Source organism: Anoplopoma fimbria, chromosome 3, assembly GCF_027596085.1.
Source record: "Anoplopoma fimbria isolate UVic2021 breed Golden Eagle Sablefish chromosome 3, Afim_UVic_2022, whole genome shotgun sequence".
Classification (NCBI taxonomy): domain Eukaryota; kingdom Metazoa; phylum Chordata; class Actinopteri; order Perciformes; family Anoplopomatidae; genus Anoplopoma; species Anoplopoma fimbria.
This window is the reverse complement of record NC_072451.1, coordinates 22,749,682-22,769,264: the sequence shown is the minus strand read 5'-3', so window position 1 is coordinate 22,769,264 and position 19,583 is coordinate 22,749,682. Positions and strand designations below refer to the sequence as shown.

The 19,583-nt window shown below is 41.3% G+C and overlaps 2 protein-coding genes across 2 annotated transcripts; one reads left to right on the top strand and one right to left on the bottom strand.

The window, feature by feature from the left end:
* Window positions 1-88: 88 nt before the first annotated feature.
* On the top strand, window positions 89-8,111 carry dipk1aa (divergent protein kinase domain 1Aa). The gene is made up of 7 exons (XM_054596025.1): window positions 89-411; window positions 517-810; window positions 4,847-4,981; window positions 5,203-5,310; window positions 5,406-5,582; window positions 5,685-5,816; window positions 5,938-8,111. Exons 2-7 carry the CDS (start codon window positions 757-759, stop codon window positions 6,616-6,618), a joined length of 1,287 nt encoding a protein of 428 aa, XP_054452000.1. The 5' UTR covers window positions 89-411; window positions 517-756; the 3' UTR covers window positions 6,619-8,111.
* A 581-nt stretch (window positions 8,112-8,692) lies between these two features.
* rpl5a (ribosomal protein L5a) lies at window positions 8,693-13,211 on the bottom strand. Its single transcript, XM_054626934.1, has 8 exons — window positions 13,118-13,211; window positions 12,731-12,800; window positions 12,264-12,379; window positions 12,053-12,187; window positions 11,452-11,654; window positions 10,641-10,818; window positions 9,764-9,852; window positions 8,693-8,851 (listed from the first exon to the last, which is right to left on the bottom strand). Exons 1-8 carry the CDS (start codon window positions 13,118-13,120, stop codon window positions 8,749-8,751), a joined length of 897 nt encoding a protein of 298 aa, XP_054482909.1. The 5' UTR covers window positions 13,121-13,211; the 3' UTR covers window positions 8,693-8,748.
* Between the last annotated feature and the right edge of the window lie 6,372 nt (window positions 13,212-19,583).

Genomic DNA, 19,583 nt, shown 5'->3' with positions numbered 1-19,583 from the left:
TTTTTTTTTTTTTTTAGAGGTCTTTACTGGATTTATTCTGTAGGTTTGGATTTAATTACAAACTAATAACATCAGTTTTGATAATAAACGGACAGAAATGTTCATATTTACATAGGTTATTCAAAGCTGCACTTAGGCAGGGGTTTGATTAAAGGGTGCCAATTGTTGAAACTCGCTGGTCGTTACAGCATCATTTGGTGTTTACGGGTCACTTTTTGTTTTGGTTGATGTGACCGGAAGTCAGGTTGCTATTTAAACCAAACGGCTTTTATTTTTGAAACATGTACCGGAAGTCGGTGGTTCTCATGCTCGCTAGCTTGACCCGTCCATTGCTCCAGAGTTAAGCAACACTCACCATGACGCGTTGATACCAGCACATCGGCGTATCCACGCTGAAGCATACTTCGTCAGGTTTGTTGACAACCTGGAAAAATAAAAAATAAAAAATGTTTAATTTTGTAGAAGAAAAAATTGCGCATGCGCCGTGATCCTACGTTGTTTTTTTTATTTTTCTAGGCCAGCTTGAGGTATGTTGCTTTGCTTGGAAATCGGCAGCTGCTGCAGAGAGCAGAGGCGCAGACAAAGTGCTTTATCAGAGAGATTCACAAGGACAAGACGGAACGAGGGTCCAAAGGCCGAGGGTCACAGAGAGCTGGTGATAATGCGGTTGTTTCGGCCGGTTCAGTAAACGAGGCTCTCCGGTGTGTTCCGGATGATCTCCCACAGCTCCACGGATTGAGATGATCTATTTTTGTGATGGCGAAGGGTCTGTTTCCACGGGCCTGGGTGAAAAAGTCCTTCTACTTCCAGGTAAAATCATTGGTCGATCATTTCTCTGTTAATCGGATTGTCATCGTATGCTGCGGGGATGTGTTTGAATTGACTGTGGACTTGACTGTGTGACACATGAGACTGACAGCTGGCAGTACCTCCCGGGCTGATTCAATATACCTCAGCAATGAAGCTGCTGATGAAATATTAAGTTGATAGTCTTTTTTAGCTGATCCAGAATGAGTGCAGAACAGAGAGCACAGGCCTACCACTGAGAGTTTGGATAACATTTGGGGAGAAATTGGTAATCCATGCCAGGAGTTTTTTTTAATTTTTTTTTTAACTCAAGCAAGCAAGGGAGGGATCTTTGTCTGGATTTCATCTCACTTCATTTTAAAGTTTTCTTCTTCTCACATTTGACTGGAAAGATGCCTAGACATTCCCTCAGAGCTCACTGTTGTTTCATCACCCCTCCATAGTGCCAGAGCAGCAGTAATCCTTATGGCTGGATAATAAGGTTGAACCTCCTCATTTGGGTACCAGTGACTTGCTGCCAGTAACTACTCCCAGCACTAAGGAGCTTACGAAAGAGGACCAGAATACAGGGTTGCATTAGCTCTAGGGAAGAGCAAACATATTGCTACATTACATCTGGCTTTAGACAACAGTAGTCAGTGTTTCCTGCAGCCTCTGGTGCTGGTAAATTCAACAAGATTGGCCACATTCCATCCAGTACTTGTTTAAATAGTTCCTTTGCCAAACAATGTGTGCAGAAGTGGTTTATTTTAGTTGTGCATTGATTTATATACATGGAAAAGGCAAGCAACATATACCTACATTTGTGGGCCACAATGCTTTTGTGTTTGTATATTTTGTTGAGTCATTTGTTTGTGATGCCTACTGATCTTACTTTTAAAAAAAGCACTAATTAGCCTTTATATTTAGGTAACCACACCAACACAATACGAACTCTAGCTGATACCAAAGTTAAAAGGAATTACGTGGACTTTGCCCTTTTAGCTCAACTGCAACCGTCTTCCCATTTATAACCAGCTCTGATTATCATCAGTGTTATCATCAGTATCTCGTATCGGCTGTCACTTTAACTGTGTTTCATTTTCAAGATGTTTTCATTTTCATTATGGAGGAATCAGTTTTTATATTTTACTTTATTCCACTCTTCAAGTGTAATATTTGTCTTCTTTTGTTATTTACTTAAATTTTCTTACTCCTTTCAAACTCTAGGTCATTTTACATTTGCAGTTTTACTCTACCCTTATCATACATTTACTACATTGCTTTTATATATAGTATCGCTATATCATGCTTTGTATAACATAAAGTATTCAACTGCTTTTTGGACATTTCAGTCCCCTTTGTGGGATCAATTTAGTTTATCTGATGTTTTCTTAGCTAAGACAAACACCACATATTGGGTTTCAAGGAAAAGGAGACAGTGTGAGGACCACAGGGAGTAAATGAAGGATACAGCTTTTTGTTGTTTGCTGTGAGGAATCTGGGTGTGACCCTGGACGACCAACTGTCGCTCTCAGCAAACATCGCATCGGTCACACGCTCCTGCAGATTCCTCCTCTACAGCATCAGGAGGATTCGCCCCTTCCTCACTGAGGAGACGGCGCAGGTGCTCATCCAGGCTCTGGTCATCTCCCGCCTGGACTACTGCAACGCACTACTTGCCGGAGCCCCGGCGTCGGCCATCAGACCCCTGGAGCTTGTCCAGAAAGCTGCAGCACGTCTGGTGTTCAATCGCCCCAAGTTCTCTCACACAACTTCCCTTCTCCGTTCTCTACACTGGCTCCCTGTAAGAGCTCGCATCCAGTTTAAGACTCTGGTGCTAGCCTACAGGGCAGTGAAAGGAACAGCTCCTTCCTATCTCCAGGCCTTGGTCAAGCCCTACACCCCCGCCCGACCACTTCGCTCTGCTGCCTCGGGGGGATTGGTTGCCCCGTCGCTCAGAGGTCCCTGCGGCCGATCCACCCGGTCACAGCTTTTTTCTGTCCTGGCCCCTCAGTGGTGGAATGAACTCCCCACTGACGTCAGGACAGCAGAGTCGCTGCCCATCTTTCGGCGCAGGCTGAAAACTCACCTCTTCAAGAAGTACTACCCTGAGCCTTCCTCGTAGCACTTATTGCATTCGTATTAGTTGTTGCACTTACTGTATTCGTATCAGCTCGTTGCACTTATTGAATTCGTATTTGTTTACTGCACTTATCCTATTCGTAGTAGTTTGTAGCACTTATTGTATTCGTATTAGTCTGTTGCAATTATTGTTTTCGTAGTAATTTGCCTCTGCACTATACTTTTGCTCTGGTTTATGCTTTAAGATGCTTGTTTAAGAAAAGAGATGCACTTATGACTTCTGGTGACTAGTAGTTCTCTTGAATACCTATGTTGAATACACTTCCTGTAAGTCGCTTTGGATAAAAGCGTCTGCTAAATGACTGTGATGTAATGTAATGTTGCTCGGTTTCACCCAGAGGCTTCATCATGTGTTTGCACAGACATGCTGAGACACACGTGACTTTTTTCCCACCATAGTGCCTGTGTGGGTTTTGTGCACATAGATTTTCTACGTATTATCTCATACAGGCATGCAAAGGAGTCAGTTCAGATAGTGGTGTGTTGTTGATTTGTACTCCCCTGATAACTCGAGTTCCCACCCTGGAGGCCCACTATCTGTTTGTTCATCTCCTCAGGACGCAGAGTGTTTAAATAGACTACGCAGCTGGGCAGAGGAGACTACAGGTCTAACACGTAGCTGCTGTTAAAGCTCTAACAGTCTGCTGCTGCCGTTGGACAATTTGGTGAAATGCACCAAAGGGAATGTGAGGCAGGAATTTGCTGGTTTTCCTGTACCCTTCCTGTTGCATATTTTGTGTGAACAGATTTCATGAAAACCCTCATTTGTGTTTTTATCAAGTCCATATTTTTTGCTGAATTGAGATGAACAGCACGCTGCCAAAACAAACACAACATAAGCTGTTCCCGACATGAGATATGAGTGAGAATCAAAATCACGTTGTCCTCAGTCCGTGGAGTAAAAAAACTCACTGCAGTTTTGTTTTAGTTAAAGTCTCATACTGTGGCTGCTGAAAGTTATTTTTCATACTGCTCCACTGGGCCTTCAAACAACTGTTCCTGACTTTTATTTTTTTACTTGCTCGCATTGCAGTAGTCACTTAGTGATAGAAAATTGTATGATTTGTCAATAGACGGTATATCGATTCCAATAAAATAGACCCATTTGATCAATTTTGATTTTTTTGAAAATAATCGGAGGACTAGGATGTTTGAAAAGCAAATATAGCAATTTTACGTTGGGATCTCATTACTTTTGATAGGAATTTGTTTTGGGGATTTATTTAGAGTAAAATCCTGAAAAGTAAAATTTAAAAAGTATGGTTAAGACACTGAAATCAAGGACATGCAGCTCTTATGCATGTACATCCTCTTGTCTTGCCTTTGGATGTTGTTCTGCAAATCTTAGGATTTTTATTGTCACCCAAACAGTTTTTTCTTTAGGAGTGTAGGATTATGTGTTGATATCATTGTTGTAAAATAAGTCCTCGCCTGCATTAACTTGCACAATGTCACAGAAACAGCAGCAGCTCTGTCCAAACAGGCGATGTGGGACATGCGATGTGTGCATCCTGGGACACAAGCAGTAATCTGATTTATTTTCATGCCAGAATAGCATGTGACACTGGACCAACAGGGTCTGCGGCTCCGAACTGTTTTCCTGCTTAATTAGCTGTTGCAAATAATCAGCCAGCCAGTTCATTGTTATGGGACACCCCCATACTGTCACCATGGTAACATATTATGTGATCAGGTATGATTAGGGAGTGAACGTCTGGCTTGAATCAGCGTACTGAGCCTGTATAATGTGTTAATACAGGCAGTGCATCGACTTGAACCTTTTAAAAGTTGCACAGTAGGGTGAATATATATATAAATATATAAGTTGGACTTATCTGATCTTAACTGTAAGCCAGGTATATTTTCTGGCTCCTGATTGATCATAAGCGTTTCTGTTTCTACTCGCCCTCCGTAGGCTCGGATCTCCTTCGTGCGGGTGAAGTACCTGTTCCTTACATGGCTGACTGTGCTGGTGGGGAGCTGGGTGCTCTATGTGCAATACTCCGCCTACACAGAGCTGTGCAGAGGACACGAGTGCAAGAACGCCATTGTGAGTAATGGCTTTGTATGTTTTGATCCCATTATTTGTAATGATTTTGTAATGGTCTTTTATTTTGCAATAACCACTGCATGAGGAACCCCTAGCCTCAAGATATAATCTGATTTTTGTGTTGCAACCAAAATGTGTTGTAATTACTTCTTGGATGGATTTAATGATAAAGAGGCTTAAAACTAAATCTCACTTCTCTACATGTTCTGTCTTTCTCCAAGTGTGAGAACTACAGGAAGGGAATCATCGATGGATCAGCCTGCAGCAGTCTGTGTGACAAAGGCACGCTCTACATGAGCAGGTGTCTGTCAACGCAGCCAAATAACCAAGTAAGAAAACTCATTTTACTTTCGGTCAAAGTTGTGATTCTACCACTGGCTGTGTTCAGCATGTTTACCGTTTGATTGGCATTCTTTTTTACCAGGTGTACACAGGAAGCTGGGGAGACCACGATGGGATCATCCGCTGTAAGCTGGGGGAAGTCGTTCACTACGAGCTGGGCGAGGAGCCGGAGCCACGGAGAGAAGCCCCCGTGTTTGACAAGCCCACCAGAGGCACATCAGTGGAGAAGTTCAGAGAGATGGTCTTTAATCACCTCAAGGTAAAGAGAGGTTCATATAGAACCCAACGTTTTAGTCTGTGGCGTGACGGACTAAAGCCTGGAACAAACCCTCTTCAAGTCTCTGTCCCTCTCTTTCTACAGTCCAAGCTTGGAGAGCAGGCTAATCTCGCCGGCCTCGTCAGCCAGATCCTCTCTGTCGCCGATGGCAACAAAGATGGACGGGTGTCACTGCCAGAAGCCCGTTCTACATGGGCCCTGCTGCAGATGGATGAGGTATAATAACAAGCCTCTGTTAACTGTGGCACAAAATATGTTGTTGTTTTTGTATAAGTGACAGCAAACATGAAATTACTCGAGCTGTTTGGGGAGACAAAATTGTGCTTTTCTTTTCAAGGTGCTCCTGGGCCTGCTGCTCCAGGACCGTGGACACACCCCTCGCCTCCTCGGCTACTGCGGTGACCTGTACATGACGGAGCGAGTCCCCTACGGGCCCCTGTACGGTTTGTCTCTACCCTGGCCGCTGGTATCCTGGGTGCCCAGCGGCGTGCAGCGCACTATGGACCAGTGGTTCACCCCCTCATGGCCTCGCAAAGCCAAGATCTCCATGGGCCTCCTGGAGCTGGTGGAGGACATCTTCCATGGCACTTACGGCAGCTTTCTGATCTGCGACCTCGCCGCGGCGCACTTTGGTTACACCGACCGCCATGAGCTCCGTCTCACTAACGCCGGAGCCGTGGTTCCAGAGGACGAGTTCAAACGCACCATGAGAGTGCTGAAGTGTGAGACCGATGCTGACTGTGTGTACGGGGTGGACTGCCAGACATCATGTGACGTGGCAGAAAAACGGTGCAGGGAGGAGCCGGTTCAGCCAAACTTGGCGAAGGCATGCGGTGCACTGAAGGACTACCTCCTGCGGGGGGCGCCGTCAGGGCTGAGAGAGGAGCTCGAGAGGCAGCTGTACACCTGCATGGCTCTGAAGGGGAATGCTGGACAGATGAACATGGAGCACGCACTTATTCTCAACAACCTGAAAGCTCTGCTGTGGAGACAGATCTCACACACCAAAGACTCGTGACAAGGAGAGGAAGTCCTTCGCAAATCTCAGTTCCACATGTGGAGTTGAGTATTAAAGATGCTGTGATTTAGGAATTGCAAATTTAATGAAGTAGTTTTTATCAAAACTTAACACTTATGAATGATCAGACTGGTGGAGACTCTACATCCTCTTTCCCAGCTTCAGAGGTTAAATAAACTGAATGATTGCATGTTGCCATCAGCCACACTATAAAGAGTTCATGCAGCCACATTACATTACATCAGTCACCACAGTGGGATGTTTCGTGGGCACTGCTGATAACAGATTTGTAAACAGATTTACTTTTAATCTCAAGAGGTGAGAGACCACATTGCTGTTTTTGCCACAAAATCATTCAGGTGTTTGAGTTTGAAAAATCTGAGGTGTACAAAGCTCCAGTTGAAAGTGTAATGCATTATTTGAAGATGGGCTCCTTGATTTTGTTATGTTACGGTTGCTCCTGAGCACAATGGCATAATAAGGGAGTGTACCTTTAAATGATTCTGCAGTTTATATTCCGTATTTTTGTTTCCAGTTAATCTTGTGAATAGACCAAAACCAGCAGTGCGTTAGTTTATTTCTCAGTGCTGTTGTATTTTTTTTTACAAGGCTGTCTGTTGCAGTCAGTCCTAAACCCATTGGTGCCTACTGAGGGTATACATCTTACAGAACAAGTCACAAAATTACTAAGAAGTCAAATAATTTACAGCTGCACACTAGTTTTTATCAAAAGTTGCTCAAACAGGAGTGAAAAGTGCAAAAGATATCCGCAGCAGATTAATTCACATTTGGTGCACTGATAGTTTGCAAGAAACTTCTCTTTACAAAATAAACTTCAGTGCCCATGTTCATCATCACGAAGGAACATGTCTCGCATTGCAACATTGTGACGTATAAACTATTTGTCTTTGCATAATAAATTGAGGCAGTAAATTTGCTTCAAAGTGGACAACGTGATGGTATTTGTCAGAACTCCACAGGGATCTTTCTGTCATTGTACTTCACTTTTACACCTGTAACACTAGTGACAGTCAATGCTGCCTCAACGACACAAGGAATATTAATGTATTTAATTTGTGAATGTTATCTTGTATTTCTCACCGCAAAGAGCATTTGTGGTAATGTGCTGTATCACATTTTCGAGGATTTTGTCTCAGTGCCATAGAGATCCAGCTGAAATCATTTATGAATGTTCACCACCAGAGAAGGTGGAGATTTTGATCAACTCTTGCTGTCACACTTGAATGCTGTGTAAAAAGTATTTCCCATGATCCCTTCCAGACATTGCTGATAAATTGCTGAGACCGAGTATGCAATCTGACTTATTTACCACTTCAAATGTTTCATAATAGACTTGACCTGTGAAGTAAGTTAAGCTTGTGGTTAATGCTGCTGTTTTGTTTGTTTTTTTTACTTTGAAAATGTAAAAAAAAAAGAAAAAAGTTTACCTATTGAAGAGACCAGCATGATTTTGCACAATTAAACTTCACACCACTTCACTGTAACTTATCAAATCTGTTTTACAATACACCACACTGGGAGTTATTACATCCACCTGTGCCTCTTGATGTCCAGACGCTTGTCTCGGTCACGTGATGCGTCAACCCAAAAAGTAAGCACACAAGCTACCGAAAATGAAGCGGGATTTTCTGCAGTGACTTCAATCAAAACAAAATTACGGAGTAGACTGGACATAAGGAACATACTTCGGGTGTCATTGTCTCCCATTTCACACAGATGGGACAGTCTCGTTGCAGAGAAACAAGCTCAGGGCACCCACTGATATAGATTTTATATTTATTTTCGTGCCGATCGTATCATTTTATTACATGTTTATCCGCCACACCTTGAAGGCCGGTCCGTGAAAATGTTGTCTTACATTAAAACCGGTCCATGGCGCAAAAGAGGTTTTGGACCGCTGATTTAGGTGGATTAAAGATTAGAACTGTAAATATTAGTCAAGGGTGAAATTTAAAACAAAAGCAAACATGCATTTAATGTTCTTTTAAATAAGTAAATGCAACCACTCATCGCATAAAACTCTTTCAAAAACTATTGACGGAGAGACAAAAACTTGAGTTTGAAATAAATTTATTTGTCTGTGAGGTGTGTGTTGTAGCAGCGGAGCCCCTAACCGTCCCCTGCCTCTTGTTCTTGTGCTCGTAAGAAACTGGCTTTTTTCTGGGCGACGCGGTCCTTCCTCTGTGCCAGAGATAACTTGGCGCGATTCCACCTGCCCGGAAAGAAACACAACAACAGCTCCATTAATATTCAGCACACCAGACGGAAAGGTTTGTCCGCTCAGCACTGGGAGCTTCCCAGTACAGATATTCAATACTTAGACAGGGAGCTTGCTTTAAATACCGTCTATAAATTTAACGTCAGTATTTTAAAGGGTTACGGCGTCACAATTTGCACAATGGCATAATAAGGGATGTGTTTCCGATGCACCTCTGCGTCGAACTCTTTACTCTCTGTGTCGTAACCGGGGAAACGTTTTAGACTGTAAACAAGAGCAGGGATCACATCAGGTTTTTGTCTTTTAGCTTTTCAAAACACGTCAACACTCAGTTGACAAAGTTTTTTTAAAACTTGTAACCATTTCTTATAAATGTTTTTATTTTCCCTGTTTTTTTTAATTGTTTTTTTAAATTCTGTTCATCATTCTACAATGCTCTGATAAACAATCACACTGTGATACAACGACAGATGCTTGCTTTGGTTCAGCTTGCTTCTCTCAGCCCCGTCTTGAAAGGACAGTAAACATCAGCTAATGCAAATGAAGGACCAACTACATTTTGCTCAGTGTAATTTGTAACATCATCAAGAAGCAGAGAAGAACCAATAAAACCAATAACCACAAACTGGACCAGTTAGGCTGACGGATCATCAACAAACCGTGCAAAAATTAGGATTGGCTTTTCGCAAAAAGAAAAATGTCTGAAAGAATAAGAAAACAAATTTCCTCTCTCTCATAAGTGATACTTTAAATACCGTCTATAAATTTAACGTCAGTATTTTAAAGGGTTACGGCGTCACAATTTGGCTCCAAAAGCAGAATATTCACGTTTCAATATGACTCAAGTTGCAGCATCGAAGAGAAAAAAAAAAAAAAAAAAAGGCAATCGAGGAAATAAGAACCCACCTCTTCTTCTTGACGTCTTTTGTGGGTTTCTTTTCGTGGGCGGGGTTCGCTCTGATGGCGGCGTGTGCTTTTTTGTACATTTCTGCAACCTGGCAAAAACAAAAAACGACCCACATGTTAATGCACAGCGACTACGGCATTGCACTGTGCCTAATGATTCGTCTAGCTTCTCTCAGCCCCGTCTTGAAAGGACAGTGAACATCAGCTAATGCAAATGAAGGACCAACTACATTTTGCTCAGCGGGATTTGTATCATCATCAAGAAGCAGAGAACCATCAAACACAGTAGTGGAACATTTAACAAACATTCGTGGTCGTAGTAACGCTCATGTAAATATGCACTAATGATGCAGCCTAGGTGGAGATGTGAAACTCTTGAGCACTGGGCTTTAGAGTGCAGCATGGGTCCACAGATGTAACATTTACTATATTTGTCTGATACAGGTTTAACATTCTTTTTTTTTTTTAATCCAGTAAGTACAATTGTGATCAAGATATGAAATAGGTGTAACATTCTACAGTTTCAACCGCTTAATACTGCTCTCTGGTGGACAAACTATGTAATGGGTGCAGTGTTTCTAAACAACTTCAAACCTATTGTAAGAATTTCTCTACTGCAATATATTACTTAATGGGCCAGCTATTCACTGATAGATATATCTGCAATAAACTAATATCAGTCCACCCTAAAGGTATTGGCTGGGCTCTATTTAACATGACTTTGAAGATTACAACTTTCAGCTAAACTTGCAATTAAGAGAATTGTAAATCAAGCTAATCTGGCCAACTGATTGGACGATGAGGTCGAACCTGTGAAACTATGGCCAGAGCCGCTTTATTGCAGTCTATATAGTTGACTAAAGAGCCTTCATCTTACTGCGTCTGGCGTGACTCCGTTCTTGATGAAGCGAGAGAACTGTTTCTTGTAGGCATCCTCGTCCTCCTCCATCAGGTACGACATGTAGTCGGCCACGTTCATGCCCATGATGTGTTTCCGATGCACCTCTGCGTCGAACTCTTTACTCTCTGTGTCGTAACCGGGGAAACGTTTTAGACTGTAAACAAGAGCAGGGATCACATCAGGTTTTTGTCTTTTAGCTTTTCAAAACACGTCAACACTCAGTTGACAAAGTTTTTTTTAAACTTGTAACCATTTCTTATAAATGTTTTTATTTTCCCTGTTTTTTTTATTTAAATTCTGTTCATCATTCTACAATGCTCTGATAAACAATCACACTGTGATACAACGACAGATGCTTGCTTTGGTTCAGCTTGCTTCTCTCAGCCCCGTCTTGAAAGGACAGTAAACATCAGCTAATGCAAATGAAGGACCAACTACATTTTGCTCAGTGTAATTTGTAACATCATCAAGCAGCAGAGAAGAACCAATAAAACCAATAACCACAAACTGGACCAGTTAGGCTGACGGATCATCAACAAACCGTGCAAAAATTAGGATTGGCTTTTCGCAAAAAGAAAAATGTCTGAAAGAATAAGAAAACAAATTTCCTCTCTCTCATAAGTGATACTTAGGTGAAATAATTTTATTAGTGTAATTGTATCAGACACATTTGAATGTTGAAGAATTTTCCTCACTTGAAACCTCACAACTAGTGCAGAGGTGAAGTAGCAAAATACGCACAATATGACCTAAAACTAAATGATGCTATTCACATCATCATACTGACCTGTGGGGAATAGCCAGGCCTCCGTCCACTGCCCCCTTCAGGGCTCCGAACACCTTGTTTCCTGTAGTGGTTCTGGCGAGGCCTGCATCCAAGTAACAGGTAAAGGCACCCGGCTGTCCGTCAACGCTCTCTACGTTGAACTCGTCTCCCGTCACCTCCACCTGGCCCTCGTACACCTGGTCCATGCCAAACTTGTGCAGCAGCTAAGAAGAGGGGAGGTACAAAAGAGGAATAAACACACAACGATCACACTCTTTACTGATTTGATAGGGAGATTAGTGCTCACATAGCTATTTCACTGTGCCTAATGGTTCGCCTCGCTTCTCTCAGCCCCGTCTTGAAAGGACAGTGAACATCAGCTAATGCAAATGAAGGACCAACTACATTTTGCTCAGCGGGATTTGTATCATCATCAAGAAGCAGAGAACCATCAAACACAGTAGTGGAACATATGACAAACATTCATGGTGGTAGTAATGCTTATGTAAATATGCAGCCTAAATCTCCCTACCTATTCATGTGCTGACATATGCAACTTTCTGTGTGTGTGTGTGTGTGTGTGTGTGTGTGTGTGTGTGTGTGTGTGTGTGTGTACTCTTACCCTGCGAGCCAGCAGCAGCCCGGTGCAGTAGGCCGCAGCGTAGTTAGTAAGGCCTACGTTGATGCCATATTTGGGCAGCTCATGAGAGTAAGAAGCACACACAATCTGGTCTCCTTCAATCTTTGCATAGGCAATCTGGACGAGACAGACACATTGAGTTAGACAGGTAATGTTTAATATGAGACCACATGAGCATCACTCAGTCTCTTACCTGGCAGCAGATGTCCCTGTTGGAGAACCGGACGATCATTCGGTACTTGGGCGTGTTGTACTTGTTCTTGTCCTGCACAACCAGGCGCTTGCGGGCAAAGAAGTCAGTTTTCCCCTCTGTAGGACAACAAGAGTCAATGATTAGTGAAGCACTGTTTTCAGTCATTTTAACATGAGCATAGCTTTGTGGTGCATGATCACAATCGGGGCTGTGCAGCCGATGTGAGGACAGTGTTGTCCTATCCTATTCGTAGTAGTTTGTAGCACTTACTATATTCGGATTAGTCTGTTGCAATTATTGTTTTCATAGTAATCTGCCTCTGCACTATACTTTTGCTCTGGCTTATACTTTGAGATGCTTGTTTAAGAAAGGAGATGCACTTATGACTTCTGGTGACTAGTAGTTCTCTTGAATACCTATGTTGAATACAAATGACTGTAATGTAATGTAATGTAATGTTGTCTCACCTCTCCTCCTCCTGAATTTGACTTCATATCTCTTGAAGTAGGACTTGTTTTTCACCACTTTGACGAAACCCTGAGAGGAAAAGTAGAGTCAAGAGATTACCATGCGAACTATAACCGGAAAAAGAAAACATGTTGGCACTGTGTTGACGATGTCATTATAACAGTATGTATTTAAGCTTGGCGTGAGTGTTTTTCAGTGTAGGTCAGCTGAGGTCTCGTCAGCCATGGAGGCGCCACGCTGGAAGCATTGCAGCTCACCGGTAAAGTGCGACCAAACATCCGCGAACATCCGACCCTCAAAGCACTGAAAACACTTTTTTACCACCAAAGACATCTCTACACACCCAGACTGCCTGAACTGGATGTTTATTTAAAGTTTTAACTCACCATTTTTGAGAGGATTTTGCTCCTCTTCTTCCTCTACTCAGATGTGTCTCTATTTAACGGAAGCTTGACTTGGCATCGTCTCTTCAGCAGAAAGTCTTGTGCGCACGGCAGCGCCCCCTGCTGGCCCGGATGATAACACACAAGAGCCGACAGGGGGCAGCAGAGACACAGACACAGCAGGGTTCACTCATCTTCAGTAACAGTGATTTTATTATTATACAATATAATGAACAATTTTAATGTTACTAACTGAAATGTTCATGCTGGTGGAAGATAACATGGTTAAGAAATCTTCTGTTGGCCTTTGGAGTTGTGTATTCCTAGAGCTGAATTCCCTGTCAGGCTAATACATTGAGCCAGTTTATATTAGATTTTTCCAGTTTAATAATGATCGAATTGCTAATAAATGTAAGCACATTTTATACAAGAAGTGTTTTACAAAACAGATAAGAGCAGACAATTTAATAACAGTTAAGATTTTAATACATTTCAAACAAGCATAGAGGGAAAATGATTAACAATTCAAATAAAATAACTTTAGTGAGCATCGTCTCAAACAGTTTGGGGCGAGTTCATAAATGCATGAATGATTATTGAATCATTTAAATTTATTTTAAAACTATCTGGAAGATAATGAAATAACTTTAAATCAGAATAAATGAGATTAGAATAAATGGTTTGATGAACATCTTCTAATTCAAAACATGTCCCCGGATGCCCTCAGTGAGGATGAGGCCAATTTGCTTTCAGACAACTTAACACTGTGTAGTACAGATCTGCTGATGAATCATCCATCCGTGTTGTGAAATCAAGCTTTTTTTTTTTTTTTAAATGCTGATGATTTGGGCAGAAAAAGATCTAAATGATGAAATCGCTGAAGCTTGGGTGGATTTTAAATCCAAAGAGAGGTCACAATATTTGACCCTTGAATCAGAATCTGAGGCAGATTTTTGTCTGAGCCAGCTGTCCACCTACGCAAGATGTTATCTCCATATCCACCTTGCTTAACATCATAACTTTGTATAAAAAATTACTCAGGATCTTTACATTAAACTTGTTGAAACCTTGTATGTATGTTTGTCCAACGCAGTTTTTAAAACTCCCTCCAGATTTAAATAATGGACTTAAACTCCCCTGACCTCTGCTGGCACAGTAAAGTCCTCCTGGATGTAAGTTGATTCACTATCAGTCCTTATGATCTCTCACTTTGTCATGATGTTCGCTGAGATCAAGGTCTGCACAGCTTTTGTCCAAAAAACATATAAAAATCAAGATTGGTTTGATGAATTTGAGCTAGGTCTACTTTAAGCCTCATTTTTTTCCCACGGAAACTTGAAAACCTTGTTGGTATGGAAGGAATAATGATAATACTCATAATAAAGGTCTTGATAATTTAGGACAAATTTGGGAAAAGCCTCTCAGTATTACAAATTAAATATGACCATTACATTTCTGCTTCTTTTATTCAATAATTCTTTAGCTATTATTTCAAGATCCGGTCACACATCTAAACGTCTATATAACATTAGCACAACTTGGACAACTGCCATGATATCACATACCAGTATGACTTTTACAATGACGGACGGCACATCCCAACTGAGCTGACATTCAGCAACAGTTAGTAAGAGTTACATGAGTAATAAAAGCAGTAAAAGTAACATGTGTCCCGCACTGTTGATCCACCTATTTCCAAACACCAGACTGGGGTTGCTGCTGATCCACCCATTGAACTCTGCTGTGATTAATATGAATGATGAGCGTCATGCTGTTGGTGTCATTCAAAGGGCTCAGCATCACTCCACAGTTCCCACTGTTAATGCGCATGGACAGGAATGAATGATCCAGACGTAGGAATGTAGAGATAAGAGTCCCCATACCAGGAACAGACTCAACACCTGACACAAGGAGCAACATGAAGCGAAAACAAAAGCAAAGCATCTGGATTTACTGCCTTGTTCATATCTGCTGTAAATGATTAGGCTACAGCTCCGAAATGTTCTGGTCTTACTGTGTCATTATCTGAGATATTTAGTTTTACTTACATTATAAAACACCTTGCGACTTTGATCAGGAAAGTACTACTTAAATAAAGTTAATAAAATACTCTATGTTAATACAGTAGTAAAACACTGGTGTTGGTGTATTTTGATTTATAAAGTGGTAGAAAAAGTATTGAGATCCTATACTCATTTTTCCAAATAGGCAATTTTTTTCCTCAAGAGTTAAATGAGAAGATTTATACTAATCTTCTGCACTTGGGGAACAGGGGAAAATAGATAATCTAAAGCTAACTTTTTTATATTTGTACTCAAAGCGTAGTAGTGGTTTTATGGAGGATTATGTGCTGAACAATTTCTTGGCCGAGCACAGCCATCAATCTTTCAGCTGAATCTTAGCAAGAAAGGAAACAAGAGTGTTTTTTCAAAATGTCAACACGTCCTTTTGAAATAGGGGAGAAGCAGAGCTTTAGAGTTGCTTAAATGCAGATTTGGATATCATTGGACAAAGCCAGGCTAACTGTTGCAAAGCTAAGCTAACTGGCTGCTGGAAGAAGCTTCCTATTTAACCTACAGACATTATAGAGGTATCAATCTTTTCATCCAACTCTCATTAAGAGAGCAAATAAGTGTGTTTCCCAATTTTGTTTTAAAGTAGCATCAATTTGAATTACTAAAGTTAAGAGCAAGAATGAAAAAATACAAAGTGCTTGAGTAGCCTATAGGCTACTTATTTCCATGCCACCACTGATTTTAAAAGCTACAAAAAATGTATCAGGATGAAAGTGATGAAGTTAATAGTTTTGAAATAATAAGTGATACATATTGTGTGTTATATTTGTGTAGGACCAACTGAGCAGTAGGCTGAATTTCATTGATACATTACAATTCACTGTCTTAAGTCATTCGAAATGGTCGACTGTCCATCTGACACGTTTTGAAACCCTTAAACGATTACGAATGATGAACCAATGTGCGTCTATCTGTTAGCTCTATCGACAACTACTAAAAAAAAGGAACCAGGATCTTCTGCTTTTTCCGTTCGAGCAGAGATAGATAATATCCCACACTGTCACTCTCGGTGCAGATGTTCTCAGTGTTAGATAAGAAATTTCAAAGTCACTCTTGTGGACAGCTTTCTTGTAGCCTCTCAAGCTCTGTTTCTGCAGAACTGATTTCACAATGAAGAAGAGAAACTGTCCTGTCACCCGTCTGCAGCAGCGATCAGCGTTAATAAAGATTCACACTGAGGGCTGAGGGTGTGGTGGGTGTACGTGTAGAACATTTGTCCACATTGAATGGTCATTCCAAAGATCTCATTTTGAGCTTGATTTTCGAATCCGTCATTTTAATGTCTTGCTTTCTGCCTCCAGTACTGATGTTATATCAAAAAGGGTATCAGTACTTGCTTTGTGTGCTCCTGACAGTGTTTTCATCCTAAAAAGTCCCAAATGAATAGAACGACTTTGACGTTACGGTTGACTAGAAGTGACTTGCAGAAAGTCACACGTCAACAAATGTGTTAAACGGCACACCACTGATAAGAGGACTGCACTTGACAGTTGACAAGCGATACACTGTTGTCTTTCCTGCCTCTTTCTCACAGCTTATTGCATTTATTTGTATGTGAATGTAGAGACATTGTCAATATCAGCAGCCATTTCCACTAAGTCCATTACAATAAAGACAAACGGGTGTAATTACATCTGCAGCATACAGATACCTCGTTTATCTGCATAAACGAGGTATCTGTATGGGTATGGGTATGTAAACGAGGTATCAGCATTAGAATGAATAGGAAAGACAACTCACTTAAAGTGCTTAGTCCTGGATCACATACTGTGGAACACACTGCATGCTCAGTAAAAAACCAAATCAGTTCTGCTGAAATTAAAACGATTTCTGCTAACTAAACAATCAATATATTATCTCAGGAACAGCAGAGATGGTGCAAGATATATATTCCGTGCAAAGGCCAAGTCTTTTTCTCCACCCGCCATGTGACCAGTGTTTTACACGACATGCAGAAACAGATAAGAGCTGTGTTTTCTGTGATAAAATACATCGAAGACACAGACCACAGATTTAAGAGCTTCAGCTAAAATAAACTGTTACTTGTAACAGTGCAGAAATGGTGGGGGAATTGGGTTCAGGGTGGGAATATAAAAAAGAAAGAAAAAAAACCAAGATAGCCAAGATTAGGTACAGATCTCCTGTTGAAACTAGTTATAACAAGTTATTTAAACATCCAACACTGCACAACAACACACAAATGCATAGACACACACACATGAACTGCAGGCTTATTTAGGCTTGACTATGGCTGTCGAACTCTGACCTTTCAAACGGCCGCCTCACCCCCCCAACACAGAGACACAATGACCAGGAAGCACCAAGCAGGTTTCTTCACATCCACACACCAACGTCCCCGACGAGATTCTAAGTATTTGAAGGGGGAAATTTACAACCAGAAATGGGCTGGTGGCAAACAAGGGGAGCTGCTGATCACAGTGATGGATGAAGAAGGTGATTTGTGGAGTGTTTACAGCATAAATCCAAGCATCTGTTTAGTGAAACGTGAGAGTTTCTTTTCAATGTTTCTTCTGGGGTTTTTCACACTTTCAAGTTGGGTTTTTTATTAGATATTGTAGCCATGCTGGCCTTGGGGAAAGGTTTAAGGATATTTATGACAATAAAGAAAAAGTCAGAGTTAAATCATAATAATAATCCTAACAAGTAAACCATTAACATAAATCAAATAAAAATAACACAGACGCAAGGTCTCTCGCTGCTTCGAGACAAAAAGATTTGAAGTGAGGTAAGTGAGAAAAACAAGACATTTTTTGACCTCCTGTGAAAAAGAAGAACTGTCTTGCAGTCGGCAGCGTCCAGTAAATCATTCATTGTGTTCACAATCTGTCCCTATCTGGTGGCTGCAGTTGTGGCCAGCTGAGAGCTCATGAGGTACGGACTGGGCTGCATGCAGTTGAACCTGAGGAAAGGGAGTAAAGTCAGATTGTAGCTGGAGGAAAAGGGATGGAGATAGTTGAAAAGAGAGAGGGAGGGGGTTGTTACACTGTGGTTAGAGTTATGGAGCCAAAGGAACCTGTGAGGGGATGAGATAGCATGATGTGGTTTTCATTGAGATGCCACAGCTGAGTGGAGGTGCAGAGGTGAACGCTCAGACTGAGAGCCTGGGACTAAACAGAGACATAAACCAGGGAAAGTCAGTTTAGCCACAATAAGTTATCATGGCATGAATCCATTGCATGCAGTTTACTGAGTAAAACGTATATTTTTGTTATTATATACAATATAAAAGATCACTGGTTTAAATTCTAGTCTTAATTAGTGGTATAAAACTTCAGAAAAAAAACGTCTGACTGTCTTTTCACACACGTTTCTATTTTTATCTACAAGAACAAAATATGTTTTAGTTTCACTTTTCAACAGTCTGACAGTAAGTGAGACAAGGGAAGTCTTGAAGGAAGAAATAACTCTTTATGTCTCATGCAAATTAAAAGTTGAATTCATGAGAAATAAAATGTACATTGCTCAATTCAACACAGTCATGGGTTTTGCTGCTACATCCTAATTTGGTCTGGTATAGGACCGGTTGCTTACGGACACTAATGTTGGCTTTTGTTAGCAAACTTTAGCTCGATATTGTTATGTAAACTGAAAAGCAAAGAAAATTGAAATTATCTTTACTTGTGCTACTGTTTGCATCAATTTCCCATAATTGTCACTTGTAGACTCAGCAGCAGCTGTTAAGCAGATAGTCTCGCTTTAAATTGGATTTAACTGAGTCAAAAATCCAGACAACGTTTCGACAAGATGTGTGCTCTCTGCTCCTCTTGTCAACATTCACATGCATGTGGTATAAAAGCTGCGACCTCAGTATGTCTATACATAAACGACGAGGAGTCCCCTCAGTCTATCCTCGCAAGGGCCAGAATGGGCCAAAGGTTGGGCTAGTGAAAATAACCTCATGGGTCTACAGCACAGGTCTTTCTTTAACCCTGCGTCTGTGATCCGCACCTTAGACAAGGTATACGAGTTCGGTGAAAAACCAAAGCAAGAATACAAGAAAACCCCTCCTCCTCCTCCACTCGCCTGGCTGTGATCAGTGCGATTGGGCTTCTATTTCAATCACATACTTGCTGTGAGACTAAAAGAGCGAGAATCAAGGCCTGTGGGGGAAGAGGTGAGTTGGCGAGGAGGGGGTTACAGAGAGACAAGAGTCTGTGGCAACACCGATAGCGTCTTCTCGACTCTACATTTGGTTTCCTGTTCTGACTCAGTGTGTTACTCTGAGTTTGACATACTGTCTCTGTGTCTCTCTCACTTTTTGAGAATAATCAGAATGCTGTCAATGTCAATTTATAATAAATTGACAATTTATAATAAATGAACTGAAAACACTTATTTGAATATCAGGTTTAATGTATTCCATTGAATGTGAC

What these genes read in the sequence shown, in the direction of transcription:
- dipk1aa (XM_054596025.1), top strand. Translation starts at nt 757, where the DNA reads ATGGCGAAGGGTCTGTTTCCACGGGCCTGGGTGAAAAAGTCCTTCTAC. An exon ending in AAAAGTCCTTCTACTTCCAG is followed by an intron (nt 811 to 4,846) that starts GTAAAATCATTG and finishes CGCCCTCCGTAG; the next exon opens with GCTCGGATCTCCTTCGTGCG. An exon ending in TGGTCTTTAATCACCTCAAG is followed by an intron (nt 5,583 to 5,684) that starts GTAAAGAGAGGT and finishes CTCTTTCTACAG; the next exon opens with TCCAAGCTTGGAGAGCAGGC.
- rpl5a (XM_054626934.1), bottom strand. An exon ending in ACAGGGACATCTGCTGCCAG is followed by an intron (nt 12,188 to 12,263) that starts GTAAGAGACTGA and finishes TGTCTCGTCCAG; the next exon opens with ATTGCCTATGCAAAGATTGA. An exon ending in AAAGACGTCAAGAAGAAGAG is followed by an intron (nt 8,852 to 9,763) that starts GTGGGTTCTTAT and finishes CTTTCCGGGCAG; the next exon opens with GTGGAATCGCGCCAAGTTAT.